Raw genomic sequence first — 22,389 nt, forward strand, 5'->3', positions numbered from 1 at the left:
AGCCAGCAGATGCTTCAACAACAAACTGCAGGGCCTAGGACAGCGTGTCTCTGTTTTACTCTGAGAAACTATTGATTGACTGTTGCTATAACAAGAGAGGTCGATTCTCCTCTCGATGACTCTCTCTCTCTCTCTCTCACACACACACACACACACACACACAAACCAGAGAGGGGCAGCACAGCAACGTGTTGTAAAACCTCAAAGGGCTGGTTACAAAGGACACTACTGCTACAATGATGCTCCCACAGGAGGAGAGAAACATGCTGTAAAAGAGGAAGAAACAGACAGATGTTACTGAATGATGATAGTCAACAGATGTGATCTACCATGGCCAATAAAGTTTCTCTTTTTGACAAAAAAATCCTTTAAATGTCAAAGTGAAAACCGATTTCTACACAATAATGTCCATTTAATAGAAATACTGTATATAATGTAAAAAAGTGATTGCATTCACCCACTTTTAGGTGACTGACTTAATTCAACAGAGGTCCAGCCAACTGGGGCCAGAAATCAGGATCACCTGTGTGCAATCAATGCATCTCAAGTAGTATAAGGACACCTGTGTCTGGAAGGTAGCTGAGATGGAAGAGACTCTGCATATAACAACTGTTGCCCGGGTTCTTCACCTAAATGGGAGTGGACAGGAAAAAGTCAGTGTTGATGAAAACTCATATTTAGTCATGACTAGACTTGACTGACGAGAAGGCATGTGGGTGACTCCATGGTAAATTGGAAGAAAGTTATTTTGGTCTGGTGAGACCAAAATGATGCTTTCTGGCCATCAGACAAGACGTATGTTTAGATCACCACTAGCACACCATCCCCACTGTGAAGCACGGTGGTGGCAGCATCATGCTGTGGAGATGCTTCTCAGCAGCCGGCCCTAGAAGGCTTGTAAAGGTAGAAGGTACAATGATTGCAGCAAAATATAGGAAGGACAATCTTATTTAGTCTGTAAGAGAACTACAGCGTGGAAGTAGATTCATTTTTTCAGCTAGACAATGACCCGAAGTATACAGAAGCTACACAGAAAGGGTTTACGTCCGATCCCTGTGCAACCTGACAGGGCTTAGGCAGTTTTGCAAAGAAGGATGGAGTAAAATCGCAGTGTTCCACACAGACTCAATGCTGTGATTGCAGTCAAAGCATCTACAAAATACTGATTTGAAGGGGGTGACTATTTATGTAGTACCTTATTTATTTCAATTTAATTGACATTACTTTGTAGAAATCTGTTTTCACTTTGGCATTAAATAGGTTAGTTTTTTGTTAAACAGCCAGTATATATTGATGGAGATTAATTTATAAAATCAATAAAGGGTAAAACATCCAAGGTGGTGAATATTTTTTACGTTCACTTTAAGTAACCTTCCATCACTTCCATGTAACATGCATTTCCAGCTCAACTCTCCATCTAATCTGTACAGTTTTGTTGTTGACACTTATGTCCAATCCCTCTCCTTTTTTTATCCCTCTGAACTAAAGAAAGCAAGGATGATGAGCTCACTTCACCATGGTGATGGCTCCTCAGATGACAAGGCCAATTTATATGAAAAGATGCATTTCTATGATGGCAACTGCAGCAAATTATTTTAACGGCACACTGAAAGTGGCAGAACAGAGATGCTGATAATACACTGCTCTTTTCTTTTAAACCAGACTTATTTTATCTCTTTGATGAAAATGTGATCAAACTAAATCATTTCTCTTCAGGGGTTTTTTCCCTTTGCCTTCGATACATTTAAACCTAAAAATAGGTTTGTTGTTTAATTTGATCCAACTGGGCACATCTAACAGCAGCACCTTCAGCCATTTTACTTCACCAGACTGATACAAATTACTGTCTTTGTAATGTTTTTTTTTGTTCCATATTTCATCTATACTGTACTCAGTGGATATGAATTGGGCTTTTTTTTTTTTTTTTTTTTAAAAAGCCTGCCTTTAAATAAATGAGTTCATATTTATTCAGTTAAGGTTAGCTTTCAATGGCACCCTCTTTCAATGAAATTCAACCTCATTTTCCACCTCTCTGCGGCAACTGCATGACCCCTACAGTCGTGGAAAGGTTTGGCCTTTGAGCCCTCCCTAATGAAATGAGCACCTTAAAGGTACAAGTGATATCATCTCAGAAGAGTGACTCCTAATAGAGGCCAAGCTTTCACGGACAGAGAGGTTTGTGTCTTCGTCTTTGAAAACTACAGCTGTGAGCAAACAGAACTTAATTTAAAGGTAGAGAAAGTTTTTCAGTTGAAAGAAAGAAAGGTAGGAATCAGTGTGACACACTACACCGCTAATTGGTTTCCACCTCCTCTTCAGGTGCCTGGCAACGATCATACGGTCCAGCCAGTGCAGATGAAAGAGAAATGAAGCTCTAATTACAGTTAAGACCTGCAATCTGGCAGCCAACCACAGGCGAGACATTTTCCTGGAAATGAAAGTAAAGAGGTCACCTGGAAACAAAATGATGAGCTGAAATATTCTATAATAGTGCACTGATGATGCATTTAGACTGCTATGTCATTTTACCCAAATTGAAGTTTCAGAAATAACAGAAGCACTTCCATCAGGTTATCACAATTAACACTTGTGCTTTGATTTCCACATTGCTATGCTAATCAATGCAGTTATATATGGTCGACAGAGAGTCTTTCCATGAAGCCTGGGATTTGAATGTGCTAATGACACTGAGTGGATCCCTCACACGTCCTGCTCTGACAAAGAAGCGCAAACAGCAGCTTTTAATCAGCTTGCATGCATCTTACAAACACTAATGAGGTTGTGCATAGATCTCAGATCATTAGAGAAGAAATAAAATAGGCCCACATATGATTAACACAATCATTGTTGTCAGGGAGTTCAGGCTGAATTCAATTAGCTCTTTCACATACAAGGTCTCTGGCAAGACAATGTGAGAAGGCTACATTTTAGCAACACCACATAAGAGAAGGATTTGTGCTGAATTTCAGCAAAGATTGAGACAAAAGGATGCTGGCCAGAAGAGACAGTCCCTGTCATGCAATTATTCAGTGTAACATTCCCACCTTGAGTGTGTATAGCTTTTATGCAAAACTTTACAAATAAAAGGATGCACCAAGGATAATCTAGTTTGAATAATGTAATCTTTCTGGATGTTTCCATGTATTGTGCACACAAGGAGAAAATCAGAAGACATTTGAAAATATTGTCCTGGTGAATAATAAGGTTTGCTGTAACTGTAACTATTGTGCAGATAAATCCAAATGCTGTGTGATACACCTCAATTTAGGTCCCATATGAAAAAGATGACAATGAAATTTCTTGACTGGAAAACCAGATGTGACTTTTGGGTACAGTACTAGATTGGTCTGCATCCTACCTAAAGGACAGGGGCCCATGTAACCTTAAATCCGAACTGACAAAATATACATGTGAGGTCCCCCAAGGCGCCATCCTGGGGCCTCCACTGTTTAACTACATGCTTCCACTTGCTCAGATCAAAGAAAACAACAAAATAAATGACCAGAACTATGTAGACGACATTCAGCTTTACATTTCAGTGTCCTCAGGTGACCATGGCCCATACAAGCACTTTTTAGCCATAATCAAGCTGCTCTAGCTTAAAGCACTTTGAGAGGTTGAAATACATGAAAGTAAACATAGTGGTGTTTGTCATACAAACTACAGAGAAAGTCACTCTTAGGCCCAGAAAACAATTCAAAGATTCACTTTTTCCCTTGTTCAACTTTAATAGATGTCTTGTACATTTTATCCCCTATCCTCCGTGTGTAATCAATGTAGGCCTTTCTGTCCACTCTAACAGCGTCTGCCTCAGAGTAAACAGCAGCTTCTCATGCTAGCTTACTGGCATGTAAACCTCTATTTTAGGGGCTAACATAATGCAAGACATCAGGACTTAGACAATCCAAAAGGTTTGATTTAAAGCAAGGGTGTCCATTCAATAACAAAAAAGTGCAAATACTTTTCATTAAACCATCAATTGAAGGCCTCAGTAAACCTCACAGCTGACATTGAAACACCAGATAAGGCTGGACAAAAGCCAAAACACAAAGTAAAGCATAATGCCAAGGACTGAGTGAGACCTGATGTCAAAGAAGGACAAATGACTCCTGAAGTTATTTCACTTTTTTGATGTTAAGAAGGGTCACAAAAGAGGCAAGAGTTCAGTGTTTTGTCTGGCCAAATGTCAGCCTGATGTTCTTTGTCTTAAGAAGTGTGTTCACAGCTGACGAACTGAAACTGTGCTGACGTGGGCTAAGGCAGCTGAGAACACCAAACAATCACAAGGAACAGACCAGATCACCATGGTAACCCAGTGTAATAAGGTCAGTGTGTGACGCCTGATGTTACCATCATAGCAAAACACTGAAGGCTTTCTATTAGCAATCAGTCATTGCAAATAAAGTTTCTGAGATTACTGTACCTACATGTATTCAGATAATAGTTGCATGTTCATTTTCACATATCCTTGATTCTTATTTTTAAACCTTTGTAAAGCTCCAAGGTTTGTCAGCAGTGCAGTTCACTTATGCTTTTAGATTATTTAGTCAGTACAAGTAAGATAACAGCATTATCTGCTGTGCTTTCAAATGCATTTCATTACAGAAAATTTTTCCTTGTTAGATAAATTAATCATTGCTAGGCAGAGTAAAATACTGTATTTTAATAATGCTCTACGAGAGACTTCAGAAATCAGAAACCAACCAAAGCCATGGTGGCTAAATTCAGTCCCATTAGGTAAAGTAGCTGCAGAATAAGTGAGCACAACCTCTACAATTATTAACCAAAATAGTTCAAAGAGGGGATTTTTTCACCACAATGCAACACCTGGTGTAATAAATCAACTTTATTTTTTGATGGAATAATAAAGAGACAGATTGATTGGTTCAATGATCAGAAAACACAGAAGTTTAAAATAGGCTTTTGAAACTGAACTTTACTGCTCTAACCTGTCAAAAAAGAGAAAAGAACTTTGATGTAATAAAACTCACATGATCATATCTTTCCTGCAAATAATTTACTTAACAGACCATAAGTTAAGTAACTTATGTCTCAAGCAACAACTGAAATTTCAAATGTAAATAAATGTTATTCGGTGAAAAGGGTACATTTTTTCAGTTTTCCCTGCAAAATGCACAAGTGGTCGATGATGCCCCTTGATATACAAGATTTTGAGAAGTTTCTCGACTACTGTTGTGCCAGAGCGCACAACTTATCTGCAGTGAAAATAAATCTGTTTGAATTATGTCAAACTGGACCTGACAGCCATTATGTCAGTGAAGCTGAAGTCAGAAGTTAAAGAGCGTTGTACTCCACACACTTTGATGGATCAGTTGTAAAGTGTTTCTGGCAGATGGTCATTAGCCTCTTCAGTCCCTGCAGAGAAAATTAGGGACAAGGTTATTCAAGCACTAAAATGAATGATAACATGGAGAAAATCTTATGAAGCAACTTATTCAGCTACTTCATGCACACTTTTTTGGACGAAAACACTTTGCATTCATGTTAATTTCACAATTAAAATTTTTCAGAGAAGTAAGTGCAAATTGACATACTAACATCATCTAGTGACTCAATTGAACTAGTGTTTATGATGTTAAATAATCAGCATCAGAAATCAGTGGAATGCACAGAATTAAAATATGAAAAATGCAGGTTCATTGAGATGTTCTGAGTTAAAAGAGCAACAAATACCAGACATGAAAAAAATCCAGTGGGTTGAATTATTTAGGTACTGCAATTGCCCTTCATTAATGCAACTTACACAACATCCAACTCTCCCAGAGAGCACAGAAGTGTTATAAAGAGAGATCTTAAAAAGAAGGTAATCTCTTCTTAGGTAATCTAACTACAAATGAGAAATAAGAACCCCCCTGTAAAGTAAAGATTTATTTTAGTTTAAATTTCACAATAGCTTCAACACCGCAATAAAACAAAATTAAATAACGAGAATAATGAGTTACTCTGGTGCTTTGTCACACAGAGCTTCATTAAAATGCTTCAAATTATATTCTTTTCCAAGTATAATAACTTTGGACGGTCAAATGTGAGCAAAGTTATTCAACAAGCCAAGGTTTCCAAAATATAGGACACAACAATGATGCAGATTATGAAATCCTTCACTGTGAGGGTGATACTCTTGCAACCAAGGTTATTATAGTTAACTACAACTAATGAAATTACCTTTTTAGAATTTGAGGGCAGGTGGGACACCGGCTTATGGACTTGCAGGAGTTAATTTTAAGTTTGTGTCCACGTAAGTGTATGTATTTACACTTTCTATAACATATCTCCAAAAATCATACCTACTTTAACATTTAAAGTAAATATGTTGGGTTACCAAATCTATTCCCCTGTAGAAAGTATTACCAGTATCTCAGCGTTCATAAATCAGTCTCATTACCCATGTATTTTTTGTGCTTTCTCAGTAATTTTGTTTAGTTTGAAAAAGACATGTTGCTAGATTGTTGTCAAAACTTTTAAAAACAGCTGTGATAAGCATTTAAAATATAATGCCATGGCTCATATTGCCTTATTGGAAGATTTAGTATACCGTGTGCTCTGCAGGCAGTGCATTTTAAGTACATTCTAGAAGGAGCGTCACTGCCTGGTTTCAAATCCCAGAGAAAGCTGTGTCACGGAGGTGATAATTGTTAGGTATTGTGTTATCCTCCAGTTGCAGATACTCCCAGTTTGTGTGCTGTGATCTTTTTATGCAATTAGCTAAATATCAAATGTTAGTGGCCATTAGTACCTTTTGTTTTTGTTATTCGCTATTCACGTTACGGGCGGAAGCCGACACCCCGGAACTTGTATAAATAGTTTCAATTAGCATTTCCACACACTGGCCTCATCAACACCAGGATGGAGCATGATAAGTTACAACCAGTTTGTTCATTTCTTTCATTTGTATAATGCACTGTATTTGTATGCCTATTTGAGAGGCTGAGTGTTATTTTGTTGTCTTCTAGTTTCACGGTGCTGAATGATTAATAAAAGAATTGCACCTGTTGAACTCCACGTGGTTTATTGATACCAAGGAGACAGCTACATCAAACCTTTCTCTTGATTTCTGAAAGTGAACTGACTGAACAGAATGTACAGTATGCATCATCATCTCACATATAGCATGTTGTCTTCTGTTAATAACTCTCTCGCTAGGTTAGCAAACAAATTATTTGTTTCAGTAAGTGTAAGGATTTCTCTTACTGTATTTTCATCAAGCTTATAACCTTTTAACCTCAGTTCCTATGAAGCTGCTTTAGTTTTCCCTTTTTGTCAATATTCTGGGCAGGTAAAAATACTCACATGGCTTTTTAAGAGTGTCTTGTTACCACATATGGTATAGAGGAGGCGTCTCTGATTGCAAATGTCTCTGATTGTGCCCAAATTCACCCATGAAGAGCAAGTGGGTTTCATCACCACTGATTACTAAGTAATATGCGTGTGATTGGCATGCACAAGTTTGATAAATATGAAATTATTTGCTTTGAGGTAATTCTGCATTTCATTCGTGAGGTAAAATCAAGGATATTTTCTTCACAATGTTGATAAAAGCGGGCTTTGGTACCATATTCCTAAGCTAATAGATTTGAAAGCTTGCTGTGGAGGATAGTATCACAGTCTTACCTGGATGTATTTTCTCTGTGTCTCATCGTTGAGAACGTGGGCCACGTGCTTGGAGAAGATCTTTTCTCGTCCTGTACGGGCATGAATACCCACCATAGTCACACCAATGGGCCATGGAGCGTTACCAATGGCCATCTGCAGATAGGCATCATTTGCCTGCACAAGTCAAATGACTGTTAATTAAGAAATGGGCTTAAATGGAAAAAAAACAAACAGATAATAACATACCTTAACATATTCTCTCTCCAGCATGAACTTAATGATGTCTGTGATTGACTCTTTGATGTCAGCTGGTAAACTCTGAAATGCACAAAATAAAAAAATTAAACCTTAAATTCACATCATCCTTACAACCTCCCTGTAGCATGTTTTGATCTTACCTTCTTCCTGAGCTTCCTGAAAAGAGGTTTAAGGTAGGACTCTGTCTGTGAGTGGGTTGCACTGGCCAGTTTTCCCTGGACGCTTCGCTTCACATGATCTTCCCGACTGTTCAGATCTTTGGCCCAAACACCAAGAAGAAACTACAGCAGAAGGAATGCAACTGTAATCAACATCTTCAGCAAGAGATTTTAATAATGCAGATGTGAATTGAGTGATGAATGCGTTGTTGTCTATGTCTAGCCTGAACTGTTTGAGAGGGATGTTTGAAAATGCCTGAGGAACATCTGATGGATCAGCACATGGCTCTGTAAAATTTTATTTGATTGAATCTGTCACTATGTGTGGATCTCTGCAATCTCCTTAAATGTGAACGGATATTCATCTTTTGATAAACAAAGCAGATAGATAATTACAATCAAATACAGAAAAGCAAAATGAACAATATAAATATTTTCTTACCCAACAGCTCCCTCTAGACCACATTAAGAGCATTCTTTTTCTACCTTACCCTTAAAAACTTGTCAATAACATCCTGGTCTCCATGGTCATCTCCTGTGCCTAGAGTTTTTCCAAGGGCCTGAAGAACAATTTGCACATTAGAAACAAACTGAACCATAACTTAAATATACTTACTGTAAAAATCACATGTATTACACTTTAAAAATGTATGATAATCATGCTGTAACAAGAAATAAAGGGTAAATAATAACCTAATAGAAAAAACAGTCCTGAACATGGTTACTATAATAATATGTACCTCTAGTTCTTCTATAGTTGTGTTTTCTTCATGAACTTTAAGGTCATGCTGTGTATCCCCTTCTCCTGACTCTGTTCCTCCAACAATCTCATTCAGGTACTGCTGGTCGATCTTGTCCATAGCAGCTTTTAGGTCGTTTCTCAAACCCTGGAATTATGGTAAATGTCAGAAGTTTCTATCAGCTCACTGGAAAAGATAACATTAACATAAAAAACAGCCACAACATTGTTTTGTAGAAAGAAAAAAAGTCTGATTCCAATCGCCAAATAAAAAGATAGATTTTACAAACCTATGATACATATAGCGAGGATATGAATAATCATTACCAGTGTTACATTTTTTAAATTAATTTCCAAAACAAATGTTCATTTGAAAAACAATGGACTAAACCTGTACATTCAGCTTTTTTTTACCCACAGTTAGTCAATTAACCTCAGAGAGAAGAAGTATCTAACACTGCTCCATCAGGGTAAGATGGTTCCCAGACGCCTTAAGTAAGAGCAGATGCCTCTAGTACTTCAGACAGATTTCTGAATATTGGGGCAAAATGCCTGTCTCAGCTCAGAGCACTTTTATTGATAAAATGATGCTTGACTTACATGATTTAAGCAAGCTGGAGTGAAGACTGGTAATACATGAGGAAAAAAACACCTTGTATGTTTATTAGGTTTAAAGCGAATTGTAGATCTTTATACAAGATTAAAACTTTTGTAAGATGTGGTTTGTGGGGACCCTTTACTGATACAGCAGGACTGTTTTTGTTAGAATATTATGATCAGAAGAGTACATCAGAGCTTTAAAAGGTAGGTTAAATGACCAAAAATCATTGTTCGTCAGTGTTCTGACAAATGCATGTTTAGTGGCTGCTGTGTTGGTTGGATCTTGACAGGGGTGTTCTGATCCCGATCTTGTGTACTGGACCCGAGACGATATAAGCATTTTTAGAATTGATCTTAGATTTTCAATTTGGTCCTATCAGTCCAGCCGATCATTTACATCAGCTGTCGTTGGCAGACACCAATTTGTGGCTAGTAGCAACAACATCATTCCTGTGGCTAAAATGTCAGCAGTATGCAAATACTTCAGGCTTGAGAGTGAAAATAATCCAATAACCACATGCAGCATCTATTTATCATTTTGATCCAACATTTCCAATCTACGAATGCATCGTAATACAGTGACTTCACTATAGTAACAGAGGAGAATGCTCCACTGAAGCAACAAACTCTGGACTTAAAGTGGAAAGATAAATACCCTGGAGAGAGCAATAAGGCAAAAAAAAAAGATCACAGAAAAGATGATGAAGGTTCTACTTTTCCTTAACAAGACCATCGGTTCATTTTAAGGAAACAGAAATAAGTGTGGAGGTGGAAAAAGTTCTGTTGCAGCTCTAGTTGCACTTCAAAATGTCCCTGTGATAACAAGAGTGCCGTTTGATATTCAAGTTTTACTGCAGTTTCAGCATTCTCTCGTGTCTCAGATTAAGCTGCTCCATTTAAAGAGGGGCTGTTGTTTTGAAGCTGTATGATTTATTTGTTTTTGATCCTGTTGTTATTTAAGTCAAACTGTTTGCCCCACTTTTAAGTGGAACTGGGGTTATTTGGGTTTCCTTTAAGAATTATTTCTTTACTGCTCAGGTCAACTTTAAGAGGATTTTAGATTCTTGTCTAATTTAATTCAAACACTGCGTTTAGTTTATATGAAACTTTATTTTTTGACTTATTATTAAAGTGAAACAGAACTATTACACCATTCTGAGTAGAAATATGATTCTATGTGCTTTACAACATTAGCTGTACTAAGTTAAATGAAATAAGCCCGAAACATCTAGTAGTTGTTCTGTTCACTTAAGTTATCTTTTTAAACAAAACACATTGAAACTCTAATCTACGCAAACAAAGAGTATCAGATCCGGACACAGAATCAGTAGATACTCAATATTAAAAAATCAGATGGCCAAAAATGCTGACCGTGGCACCCCTAGATTTTGAAATGGTTAATTTAGTCAAAACAAGTGATGTTTGGCCTGAGAAATACACAGCAGTAGAGTAAATAACTGTGATGATAAGAAAACATACTATAGATGGGCTGTTGGATTTTCAACAGCTTTGATGTTAATGTTGACTTTAGTTAATTTTGAACAGAATTAACAGATGAACTTCAATCAAATGTAATGTCTTTCTTACTGGACTTCATAAATCTTAAACTGTGCCCATCTCACCTAGTTTTACTAGATGCTGTCTCAGTCTTACCTTATTCACTTCTGGGGTCAGGATCTCAATCTTTCGTAGTCTCTGAAAAGCGTCATAGTCTGACTCTCCAAACAGTCGGATAGGTTCACCACGTTCTCTAAGCCGTCTGATTACCTACACAAATAAAGTGATGAATAAAACACACAAACATACTGCTCGTTCAATGTTGCTGTATTTTTCTCTGATGACTCACCTCCTGTCGTGACAGTGTCATTGGCAGCTTCTCTTCTGTTAACTCCAGCTCTAACACAGGGTTAGCTGCAGTGGAAGGCTCTTCTTCTTCTTCTTTATCAACCTTCAAAGCAGAGTAGAAGGAGAGGAAATGTGCTGAAATTATTGAAGGGGTTGAAGAGAAATGTGCATGTCCATAATTTACAACTGGGATATGTAAACAGCCTCTGCTATGTCTGCATGACACCAGAGTTCAGGACTTAAGGGGATGTGTGCCACAATGACAAACACATTCACTTCTTCTTTCCTCTTTAGGGAAAAGTCAACAGAAGCATGTGAAGTGATAATACAGTAAGGGCATAACTTTGGCTGAATTTGAATGCTGGCTGCCCTGCCTTAAGCTGATCAAAGGCAAAGCATTTTGGGATTTTGTCCCAACAAAACAGGTAAAACTATGCTATCAGATCATGCTTTCAAAAGCACATGCATCCCAACACTTTTAGATTGTGATTTTATGAGCACAATCTAAAAGAACAAACAGGAACTGATTACAAAAGAAAGCCTTTAAAATAAACAACAGGCTTTGCTAAAGTAAAAAAAGAATTTTGTATCTGTGCAAAAAAAAAAATAAATAAAAAAAAAAATCCCAGCCTGGAGTGTTTGATATTTAAGCTTTGCACAGGATCAAACAAAAATGCTTTTTTTTTTCAGTAAGCAGCTGTTACAAAGCAATGCAGAATAATAACACACAACCAGGGAAAACTTAAAATTGTTCTAGATATTAAAGCTGCTGTTACAGAGCATTTGCAAAATAAGAGGTGCAGTAACCTAAAGTAGTGTAATTGTCTTCTACAGTTCAGTATTCCATGCTGAAATCCACACCATGTCAGGGTCCCACTCTGGCTTTGTAGATTCCTTTCCTTGTTCCCTTTCCTTCTGACAAATGATTGTTGCAAAGTCAAAAGTTTAAAAACCAGCCAAACAACTGATTATGAGTATGCTCCAAATAAACTTTTATAAGTATGCAAGAGGGTTTTAAACAAATGCACACTACAAAAAATGAACTGATTAATCACAAAAAGCAAAAGGGAGCTACTTAAATGGTTCTACTATCAAATTAGTTCTTGATTTGCTCACTGCCCAAATAAGTCTGGTGGATTTACTGTTAAGTTAAATAACTATATATCCACTGATTTAAAAGAAAAACATATTTACACATTGTACTATTTTTGCTTCTTTTCTCTCTTGATTGTCAAGAGTTATCTTTCAGAAAGGGTGCCAAGGAAACAGAGGCCTTTGGGGTACAGTGTTTATGATATTTTATCATGCATCCTGTCAGCTATTTTTACTGTGCAAACCCATACCTGGCTCTCAGGACTCTCTCGCTGAACCTACAGATGCAGGCAGCAGAGGCAGGTTGGGGAAAAACAGCACAGCAAACACAGATGTAAACACTAATACGGTCAAAAGAGCCTGATTTTTTTGTTCCTGTCAAAATTTTTAAACTTTAATATTAAAGAAGATAACTTAGATATTCATCCCAAACATGAGATAAAATGGAACTAAAGAAAGATTACAACAAGTAGCCTATGTTTGTGTTTGTCTGATGAACAGAGAGAGAGAGAGAGAGAGAGAGAGAGAGGTGTCTTGAGATTAACCTTGTAGCCACATCGTCTGTAATAATCTTCTTGCTCCTTGCGAGCAAGATCAGACCTTTTGAAGAATCTTTTTGTTTCCTGTAAGAAAAGAAAATCCACTGTTAACAAGTGAAGTTCAATTTCAATGTACAGTACAATTAAGAGATCAGATTAGTGGTGAAGTAGAACTAAGTAGCTATTCTTTAAAGGAAATATTCCATATCGTTACAGCAAAGCTAGATAGTTTTTTTGCCTTAATGGGTTAAAAACATAAAACACCATAACAGGGCAATAGTCAGCATGTATAATGAAACTGTGTCAAAATGGCAGACATATTGAATGGGATCTTAATACCACACATTTAAAACGATACTTTGTTATTTTCACTGACTACTTAAGATAGAACCTAAGCTTTGAAGCAACCAAAAGCTGCCTTATTAGGAGTGTAGGTCATAGGTATGGGATACTTCAAGGCAAGTCTGCATCCGACAGTGTAATTTCTTACATTTAGACAGTATGCACTGCAGGAATCTTCCTGTAACTTTAATTGTTGAAAAAAATAAAGCATTCAAAATGTTACGAACGCTTGACCTTATCTATGTTGGTTTAGGGTTAAGATAGATGTCAACATCGTTCGTTTTTCAAATTTATCGTAAGATTGTTAAAATGTTGTTGATGTTGTTGTTATAAATGTAGCTCGGGGAATAGATTATCGATACTATTGAGTATCAACAACACTGAATATTGGCTTTACGTATTAGATTCAGTATAATTCTTATATTGTAACGTGACATAACAACTAAAGCATGTTGATTCCAGAAGAGCACTGCTAACACAAAACGCAATGCAAACACCTTTGAGCTAACTTAGCATGCTAACAAAACAAAACAGCGTAAACATTTACTGACGTCAACGAGCTGCTTTCCTTCCACAAGTTTCCTTTTCCTTGCGATCTCAGCTTTTAGTATATCCATCTCGGGTATAAAACAATGTGCACGCTATGTCTTGATTAAATATAAATACACGTAGTACTACAGTAACATAAACAGCAGGCTGCTACAACCGGAAGTCATCTACGTAATTAGACTTCCGAATTTCAGCGTAAGAGTCTAAAGTTTTATTCAAAATAAAATGAAAAACCTGTTTTAATGACGAGCCAAAAGATGTGGTTATCAGAATCGTAAACCCTGCAGCCACTTTAATATAAATGTTTCCAAGGTTAAAGTGAATAAAATATTTAAGATGTTGTCCAGCAGTTTTCAATTCATAATAAAGGGGATACAACTGATCGACTTAAAGTAACTTGGAAAGATTTAACACTTCTGAAGTCTCACTGTTATTATTTGTTAAATTGTTTTCAAGTCAGGGCTCCATTCTCTCTCAGGCGTTATATGTGGACTAGCTGAGTGTAATAACATTGAAACGCCATTACATTAGGCTTTGCATTCATCAAAACTTTACTGGGGTAAAATCTGGTGTAAGGACTTGAACAAATCTGAGAGCAGATGAGCAGCAGAGCTGAGTATGTGTGCTGTACCCATGCCATTGCCTCTTGTTTGGTGGATTGGATGATTGAGTCATTCGGAACAAGACATATTGGCAATTCAACAAATTATTCATTTAACAAACAGGAGCCTCAGTAGAATACCAGTAGCAACCACACAGAGCCACAACAGCCTGGCACCTGGTCACACACTGTTGTGGTATGGCATTCCATTCCAACCAGCAGTTGTCACAAGTCAGCCGGTGTGGTTGTGCTGGTCACTGGCACGAACAGCACACCCAAGCTGGTCCCACAAGTGTTCAATGGGGTTGAGGCCATTCCATCCTCCCCCAAATTCTGGAGGAAGTTTCTAATGAACCCCACTCTGTTGGGGTGAGCGCTGTAGTCTTGGAGGATAAGGTTGGCTCCCAGACTGTGGAGATATGGGTTTGCCACTGGTTGCCGAATCTCGTCTCGATATCTCTCTGCATTGAGACTGAATTCAATGATGACAATCAGGCACCTGACTGTCCCAAAAATGCATGTTCCTCACAAATGTGACACCATTTAAAGAGAAATATACAGGCTTTCCAACAGTATAAGATGTATTGCCAATAAGCACAACGAAATCATCTATCAAACACAAATTTTCTCAATTTTTGTGCAAAGTTTCTATTTAAGAAAAAAAAAAAAGATTAAAAAAAGCATCCATACAATTACAAAAACTGTGCACCAAAACAGAGAGCTAGGAGTTGCTGCGTCCTTGTGCACCGTCATATTTATCTTTATAAAATAAAAACTGTAGTTTGACCTTGTCGTGTCAAAGTATTCAAAATTGTTTTGATATTGTGGTGCAGAAAATACAGCAGGCTACATTTTGATACCAATCAGTCCATGAACTCCTGAATTTTACAATGTGCCCTCTCTGTCCTTGTCATGTTAAGATATTTGCTTAAAGGTGTGTCAAGGGGGGGCCGGAATCAACCCTAGAAAGATGATTGGTCACCCCAGCGGCCACCCCAAAAAATTCAAAATTATGATTGGCTATGTCAGAGGCAAGTCTCACACTTCATTTATTTGCTTGACATATTTACCTTTGTACTTGAAAGAGTGAATTCCAATATCTTTTTGAGATATAAAAATGAAGTTATGATGACTTATAGTACATATTTTTAATCTGCCATGTTACTTTAAAAGTCTGGCAACACCACTGCTTTTACAGTAAACAAGGGGTGTCCAAACTATGGCCCGGGGGCCAAATGCAGCCCTTTGTCTATTTTTTTAATGGGCCCACTGCAAACTGTAAAACATAAAGAAAAAATGGCCCACATCAGAACATGAAGCTTGTGCTTGACTGTATATTTTATCTGTTTTCTTATTGACAGACAGGAATATTATTGTGTCACCTTGGGGGCTCGTCTCAGGAAGGTAACACAAAACTATACTCTTCTGTCAAGAAGGAAACAAAAAAATTATAGTTTGTGGAGATGGTATGAATCACCTACTGTGCTAAATCTGTAAACAAACATTTTGACATGACAATTTGTTGACGTGCATCTTTTTGTGACTTAAATCTTTACCTAACTTTGATAAAATAAAGGAGAGGTATTTAAAAGCGGCCCCACCATCCTTCAGATTTTTTGTATGTGTCCCTCAGTGGAAAAAGTTTGGACACCCCTGCAGTAAAGAAACAGTTTAGACTACTTAGAGCAGGTAGGCATAGATATAGGTAGGCTTCTTAAAAAGCAAATTTGACATCTCACAACAACCTAACATCCTTCTCCACAACAAGTAAAACCAATCTGTTAGCACACTGTAGTTTAAAAAGAGATGTTCAACTGACTTTTAATGTAGAAAATATGTAGTTTACAGGGTTTACATGAATATAATTTAAGACTTTATGAGAGAAAGTTCATGTTTGCTGCAGTCTGTGTTCCTTTTATTTACCCAAGGCCAGTCCCTTGTCTGGATACTACAGGGGCAAATTTCTGACTCGACCTTTTAGATGAGAACATACCATCAGGTGGCGCAAAGGGATATGTGACGAATTTTTAGTATTAAAGTCATTAATTTATTTACATGGCGAGAGGGAAGAACCAGCATCTTAGTGGGAACGGGTATGGATCATACAGTGGCATCTATATGAGCTTTTTTCAAGCTTAACACAAAGAAAAGGAGCCGATGAGGGGACGTGTAGCAGAGCCTGAGGAGAAATTTAACTGATTAATAAAGCAGACGGACAGTCATTCCGCTCAGTCTGTCACTGATCTCGTCTTTCTGAAGAGCGACTTACTCTAGACTATAGGCTACATTCTGAAGATGGAGTTCGGGGAGAGAAAGAGGAGAAGGAAGTCACAGAGCTTTAAACTGGTCACGGATGAAGGTAGGCTGCTGCTGCTGAATGAATGCGAGCCCTTACGAGACGCGCGTCTGTGTCTGGTGTTAGTCTGGCGCTGTGTGCCAGCAGAGACGGCTCTGTAAACAAAAGCGACGGCCACGACAATGCCCACAGTCTGCGCCTCTGTTGACCACCAGCTAAGTCCGATGATGCAAGTCTAGTATGTCAGAATGAACCCTACTCTAAACATAGATTTGATCATCACATAAGTAAACTCCCAGATATGAGCTCAGTCGCGCATTCTGATCATGCAACCTGCAGCTGAATTTTTCACTTTTTGCAGAAGATTTCGCTCCAGCCCACCCCTCGACTACAATTCTTCATACCACCTACAGGTGGTGGTTTATGCATGGAGGGGAGGGGGGTTGTCATGGTTGACATCACAGCTTATTAGCTTGCACGAGCTTCATTATTACAATGCAACATAATGTCTCATTCCTGTGTCACACAGGTCTTATAATAAAAGTTAAATTCAATCTAGCAGCTGTTTGTCTTTCAGATTCTTCATTTACGATGAATTTAAGCAGAAAAGATGCCAACAGAGAGCCCATGGATGCTGCTGCACCTGAAGGTATGTGCCACTGTAACTTTTTATGTATGATACATTATTGTAAATGTCACCTATGCTACCCACCCACTTCTCTCACCATAGTTTGGGTTGGAGATGAAGGTATGGAGATCAAGAAGCAAATCACAGGAATGATGAGGCTTCTGAGTGATAAAACCAGCAGGTTTTATCAGCGTGTGGGAGCAGAGCAGGACAGCTTCACAAAGGAGACCCAGGACGGGCATCTGAGCTGGGTACAGCAATCTGCAGCTTTATCAGAGGAGCGGCACAGTAACAGCTGGAGCTCTACAGAGGAGCCAGGGCCTTCACTTTCATCCATACCCACCTCTAGTCACAATGGGTCAAGCTGTGTGTATAGCACCCGCTCCAAAGCCACAAGAAACCTCCACAACAGCACCAAAGATCCAGTTAAAGAGCATGAAGTTGACGGTAGGCTATAAAAGCATGAAAAAATGACACATGAAACATTGCCCTTGGAATAATGATGCAATAAAAAGATATGGCTTTATTGTGTAGCTGATCTAGTGAATATTTAGTCCACTTTGAGCAGAAATTTGTAACAATGGCTGGATAAAATCTGTTTACAGGTAGAAACCTAACTCATTGGTGAAAAGTCAACTGACTTGCTGTGGAGACTAACCCAAAATTCTGAATCTTAGGTTGTCATTACAGCAAAAATAAGAAAGTATATTCACATTTGAAAGTCTGAGACAGTCACTAACCAGTACAATGACTTTCCGGCAGATGTAGCCCCTCCTGCAGAGCCAGAAACCCCCTGCTGTATGTGTAACTGCAAGGGCACCTTGCAAGCTATTCTACAGGAACTGCGTTCCATGAGGAAGCTGATGCAGACTCAGAGAGGTCAGTCCATGAACAAACACATTTCATAGTATAAGAAACTCAAAAATGGAAAATGCATAATGTGTTCCTTTTTCTAGTGTATGAAAGACAGGAACAAGCAGCGCCACCGTGCCTACCTCGTCTTGGTCAGGGCCCCGCTCCTCGCTGTCGGCCCCGCAAGAGGAGGCCGATCTATAAAGTGGCACCGCTCACTGTGTCTAATTCTAGAAAAGCTGCCCCTGCCCCTCCGGAGGCCTCAGTGTATGTAGCTGTACCTGCAGAAGCTGACTACAGGGAGGGATGTGAGAAAGAGCAAAAATCATCTCCACCAAACAGTCACCCTGTTTGCTCTGAGGTATCTGTGCTGCCATCTCATAATGATCCAGTAACTCCAAACAAAACACACAATGCTCTACTGAACCCAGCGAAGGAGCCTCAGCTGTTAGAGGTAATCCATTTTAATGTAAACTTGTCTATTTTCTGTGCCTAATTTTATTATCTGCTTTTTATCAATCATATACTGTACACTGCAAATTTTATGACCATAAATCAGCCTAACATGCACCCTACAATGTTGAGAATTAGCAGAATACCATTCAACTTAAATCAATAGCCTGGGCTTTTATTTGCTTTATTTGCAAAACTTGCACAGCAAAGTGGAGTAACAATGACAGATAAAAGTCGCTTAACTTACTTTGTAAAGCATCCCATCTATGTCAACTTGCTGCGTCATGGTTGAGAGGGAGAAAGAACCCTGTTAATATTATAATTAATAAATACTATGCTGGCCTATTCTGTGTTAACATATCAGAAAATATTTTGTTATTTAAAACATAGCTATAAAAGTAACATTTCTAATTATTCAGTCCTTTTTGAAGATGCTTGGTTTCATCTTTATTTTTCTGTCTTGTACCTTTTTCTCCTTATTTGTGCTCTGCAAACAATTTCAACAATGAATAAGGATAGGATAGACTCACACATCCATTGCATGGGATGTGTGTCCCATCTATCAAGGCAACTGCCCAGTTTGGGAAGGGCAGCACATTTGAAACTATAAACAGAGTCGGTTGGTGAAACAAACTCATGCTGAAGCCTGTTGTGAGAAGAGCAAAGATGTATTTTCTGCCACGAAAAGCTTTTGGAGTGATTTTTTGCTCTTCTTTTAATAAATAAATGTCATCAGGTTCTGAAAAAACTGCCGCTGTAGCTACATATGAGCAAACAGCTACAGCAGCAGCCATTGTATAACGTCGCATAGAACAACGTAACCCCGCCCACCTGAATTTCCTCAGATTACGCTAATTGGTCTTTTCTCAGACCGGACACAATCGTTTCAGACTGAAGCTTTGCAAGAAGGATCTACCTGATGACAGGGATGAAATCTGGCCAATCAATCTTGTATGCATGGTTAATGAATAGGGGTCTGCAAGTGCGACCTACCGGTATTTCTCTAAATGCACAGCAACACCAGGCTGGTAATTAACTGGGTCTAAAAATAGGATGGACATTCATTTGAAGTTTTACAGTATCCTGCTGAATTACTTCAGCAAAAAGGACAGAACAAATAAACGCAGGGGTTGATGAAAAAACTAGCGTGCATTAATGGGACATAAAAACATAAAGAGAGATGCGGGAAAGACAGGAACTTGGTGTATAAAGTCACTTAGCAGTCTAAGCAAATAGCAGCATAGTAGCTGCCTGGTTTAGCCTTTGTTTCCCCCATTCAAGCCTTTAAAATGTTAAAGTTTTAAGCCTATTCTTAAAAAGGGAAGAGGAAAGAGGATGTCTGCCTCCCTGACCCTTAAGATTCTAAAAGAGAGTGGCCTGATAACTGAAGTCTCTACCTCCCACACTACTTTTAAAGACTTCTGGTACTAGCAGCAGGCCTTGCAGATATGACAGTGCTGACAACTCAGAGCTTTGAGCTGTTTAATTAATACCCACTGTTAGAAAATAAGCGGAGCCACGTTTGCTTCGATGATGAGCTTTCTGTCCTTAAACCTCTACAAGCCTGACTCATGGGAAAGCATTACATTTTAAGCCCTCTTGCAGTCATCTTCAGTTTAGGTTTGTGATGACACAAAAATGAAGACATGATTATCTCAGGCTAAATTTATCTTGTCCTTTAAAATGTATCTTCTTTTTTTTTTTTAATGGAACTGTGTGCCAACACATCTCTCAGTATTTCCTGTTTGTTTCTCTTTAAGTCTGAAGTACGTCTGGCTGAAGATTATGACGTGTATATATCAAAGGCTCAGCTGGACTCCATCCTTGTGAACTACACACGCTCTGGCAGCCTGCTATTCCGGAAACTGGTGTGAATCATTGAACCTTTGATATTGGTTAAATTTTGCAGTCATGTGGCATCACAAGTTGATCCCCTTTTATAAAATTCAAAAACATCTGATTATCCACAAGCTAAGTTCACTTAAGGTTAATCACAGGTTTAACATGGTGCTTCAATATCCCTAGGTGTGTGCCTTCTTTGATGATGCTACTCTAGCTAATTCTTTGCCAAATGGAAAAAGAAAGAGAGGCCTTAATGATAACCGGAAGGGCTTGGACCAGAATATTGTGGGTGCTATTAAAGGTAGGGAAGATTACAAAATAAATGTACAAAAATATTGATAGTGAAGGCATTAATCTAGGTTTGTGAACTGTCTCCAGTGTTTACAGAGAAATACTGCACTGAACACAGAATAGAGAAGTTGCCTGGGCCTCGGGACTGGGTTCAGATCCTTCAAGACCAGATTAAACTTGCCAGGAGGAGGCTGAAAAGAGGTACAGACTTTATGCCTGTAAGATTTTTCTCTTGAGCCTTTAATCCTGTTTTAATATGCAAATGGAGTTTTTAATTTGTTAAGACTAAGTTTAGTTATTTCCATATTAGAGTAGTTGAATAGTTAAGAATGAAGAAAAAGTTAAAGAAGTGCTTTTTTCTCATGTGTCAGGTGATGTTTGTTCTCTTTTTGTTATTACAGATGGTGTAGAAGCAGAGGAAGTCATAAATGGACCTTCAACAAGTATGAGCCTTTCTCCTCATATCTATACCCAAAATCTTTTCACTCGCTCCCTTTGAGCCCATACACTGTCTTCACTTTTCAACACTTCACTGTAATAACATGCTCACAGAGTGGAGTAACTGGCTCACTCACTGGCTCATATGTCTTTGTCATGCTGGTCCCGTTACATCTGACATTCTCACACAGCTTCCCAAAATGTCAGCTAATTACCTTCAAACCATACACCTCATCCCCTCTGTCACATCTATTTGATTCTTGTCGTCTCAATTGCAGATCTTTTCCTGCCTTATTTTTTTCGAAGAAAGACAGATTTCGATTAATTGACTAAATTTGTGAACATGATAATGCACTAATGTATGTATTCATACAAAAAAATTAGGCATTTTTCCAATTGATGATCTATTGACAATAAACACAATTTTGTTCCCTTTTTCAGCATGCAACTTCAGCAGGCCTGCAGGTGTGGAAGTGACCGTAAACATGACTGGTTAATTAAAGGGCTGCCTCATGACCTTACAACAGATTTGCCATCTTCATTATTTGTCAAACCTGATGCATTTTGCCATTTTGGGTGGTTCTTTTGCAGCTTTACTGTTTTGTGCAATTGATGGTAGCGGGTAACATTTGGTCTAAATGAAGGAGCTTGGTGTCTAGGATTTTGTTTAAAGTCCCTTTAAAGTGAAATTCTAACTTTGAGAATTCTCGTGAGTGGGCGTGGCTTCAGCTCATTCCACTGAAACACTCACACCATCCTAGAGCGGATTTTACTGCCTCATTTTTTAATGATTTTGAAGCTTAATTTTATAAACTTCGAGCTGTTTTTCATGACTCAAATTTGGCCTGGTGGTTTATTACACAGTGGCCTGTCATACATCAAACCTACAGTAAAGATTTTTTTGTTCACTTTACAGGGACTTTAAGTAGACAGTGAACTAACTATATAGGTTCAACAATGTCTCATTTTCATGTTTATCAGTGACTATCTGTTTAAATTATATACTACAGCTTTGGCAGTGTCTTTTAAGTTATTTACTTATCTTACACAAAATACTTTATCCTGAGAGCTGTCTACTGTGGTGCCTTTAAGTGTCTGGTACTTCAATAAGTGTAATGTGCTGTTCAACTCAGTTACAAACAATAATTCCAAAACTATATATATTTGGCTTATTTTTGACCCCGTTTGGTAATTAAAAATAGTTAAATGTTAATGCCTGGCTACAGTAACATTTTTTCTTCATACAGTCTTAATG

The 22,389-nt window shown here is 38.2% G+C and overlaps 2 protein-coding genes across 3 annotated transcripts; one reads left to right on the forward strand and one right to left on the reverse strand.

The window, feature by feature from the left end:
• Positions 1 to 4,831: 4,831 nt before the first annotated feature.
• Positions 4,832 to 13,895, reverse strand: prpf18 (PRP18 pre-mRNA processing factor 18 homolog (yeast)). 2 transcript variants are annotated; one of them, XM_041794610.1, is made up of 11 exons: positions 13,736 to 13,895; positions 12,849 to 12,926; positions 12,555 to 12,581; positions 11,213 to 11,314; positions 11,020 to 11,133; positions 8,768 to 8,914; positions 8,519 to 8,587; positions 8,010 to 8,150; positions 7,858 to 7,929; positions 7,630 to 7,785; positions 4,832 to 5,376 (listed from the first exon to the last, which is right to left on the reverse strand). In XM_041794610.1, exons 1-11 carry the CDS (start codon positions 13,799 to 13,801, stop codon positions 5,296 to 5,298), a joined length of 1,053 nt encoding a protein of 350 aa, XP_041650544.1. In that variant the 5' UTR covers positions 13,802 to 13,895; the 3' UTR covers positions 4,832 to 5,295. The 2 variants fall into 2 exon arrangements, with proteins under 2 accessions (XP_041650544.1, XP_041650545.1); XM_041794611.1 differs by lacking the exon at positions 12,555 to 12,581.
• A 2,734-nt stretch (positions 13,896 to 16,629) lies between these two features.
• On the forward strand, positions 16,630 to 21,655 carry bend7 (BEN domain containing 7). Its single transcript, XM_041796464.1, has 10 exons — positions 16,630 to 16,693; positions 17,208 to 17,279; positions 17,361 to 17,698; positions 18,002 to 18,137; positions 18,215 to 18,564; positions 20,324 to 20,431; positions 20,589 to 20,706; positions 20,784 to 20,897; positions 21,098 to 21,139; positions 21,576 to 21,655. The coding sequence occupies exons 1-10, from the start codon at positions 16,630 to 16,632 to the stop codon at positions 21,629 to 21,631; spliced, it is 1,398 nt and encodes a 465-aa protein (XP_041652398.1). The 3' UTR covers positions 21,632 to 21,655.
• Positions 21,656 to 22,389: the final 734 nt, after the last annotated feature.

The sequence above is a fragment of the Cheilinus undulatus genome, linkage group 9 (genome assembly GCF_018320785.1).
Source record: "Cheilinus undulatus linkage group 9, ASM1832078v1, whole genome shotgun sequence".
Taxonomy (NCBI): domain Eukaryota; kingdom Metazoa; phylum Chordata; class Actinopteri; order Labriformes; family Labridae; genus Cheilinus; species Cheilinus undulatus.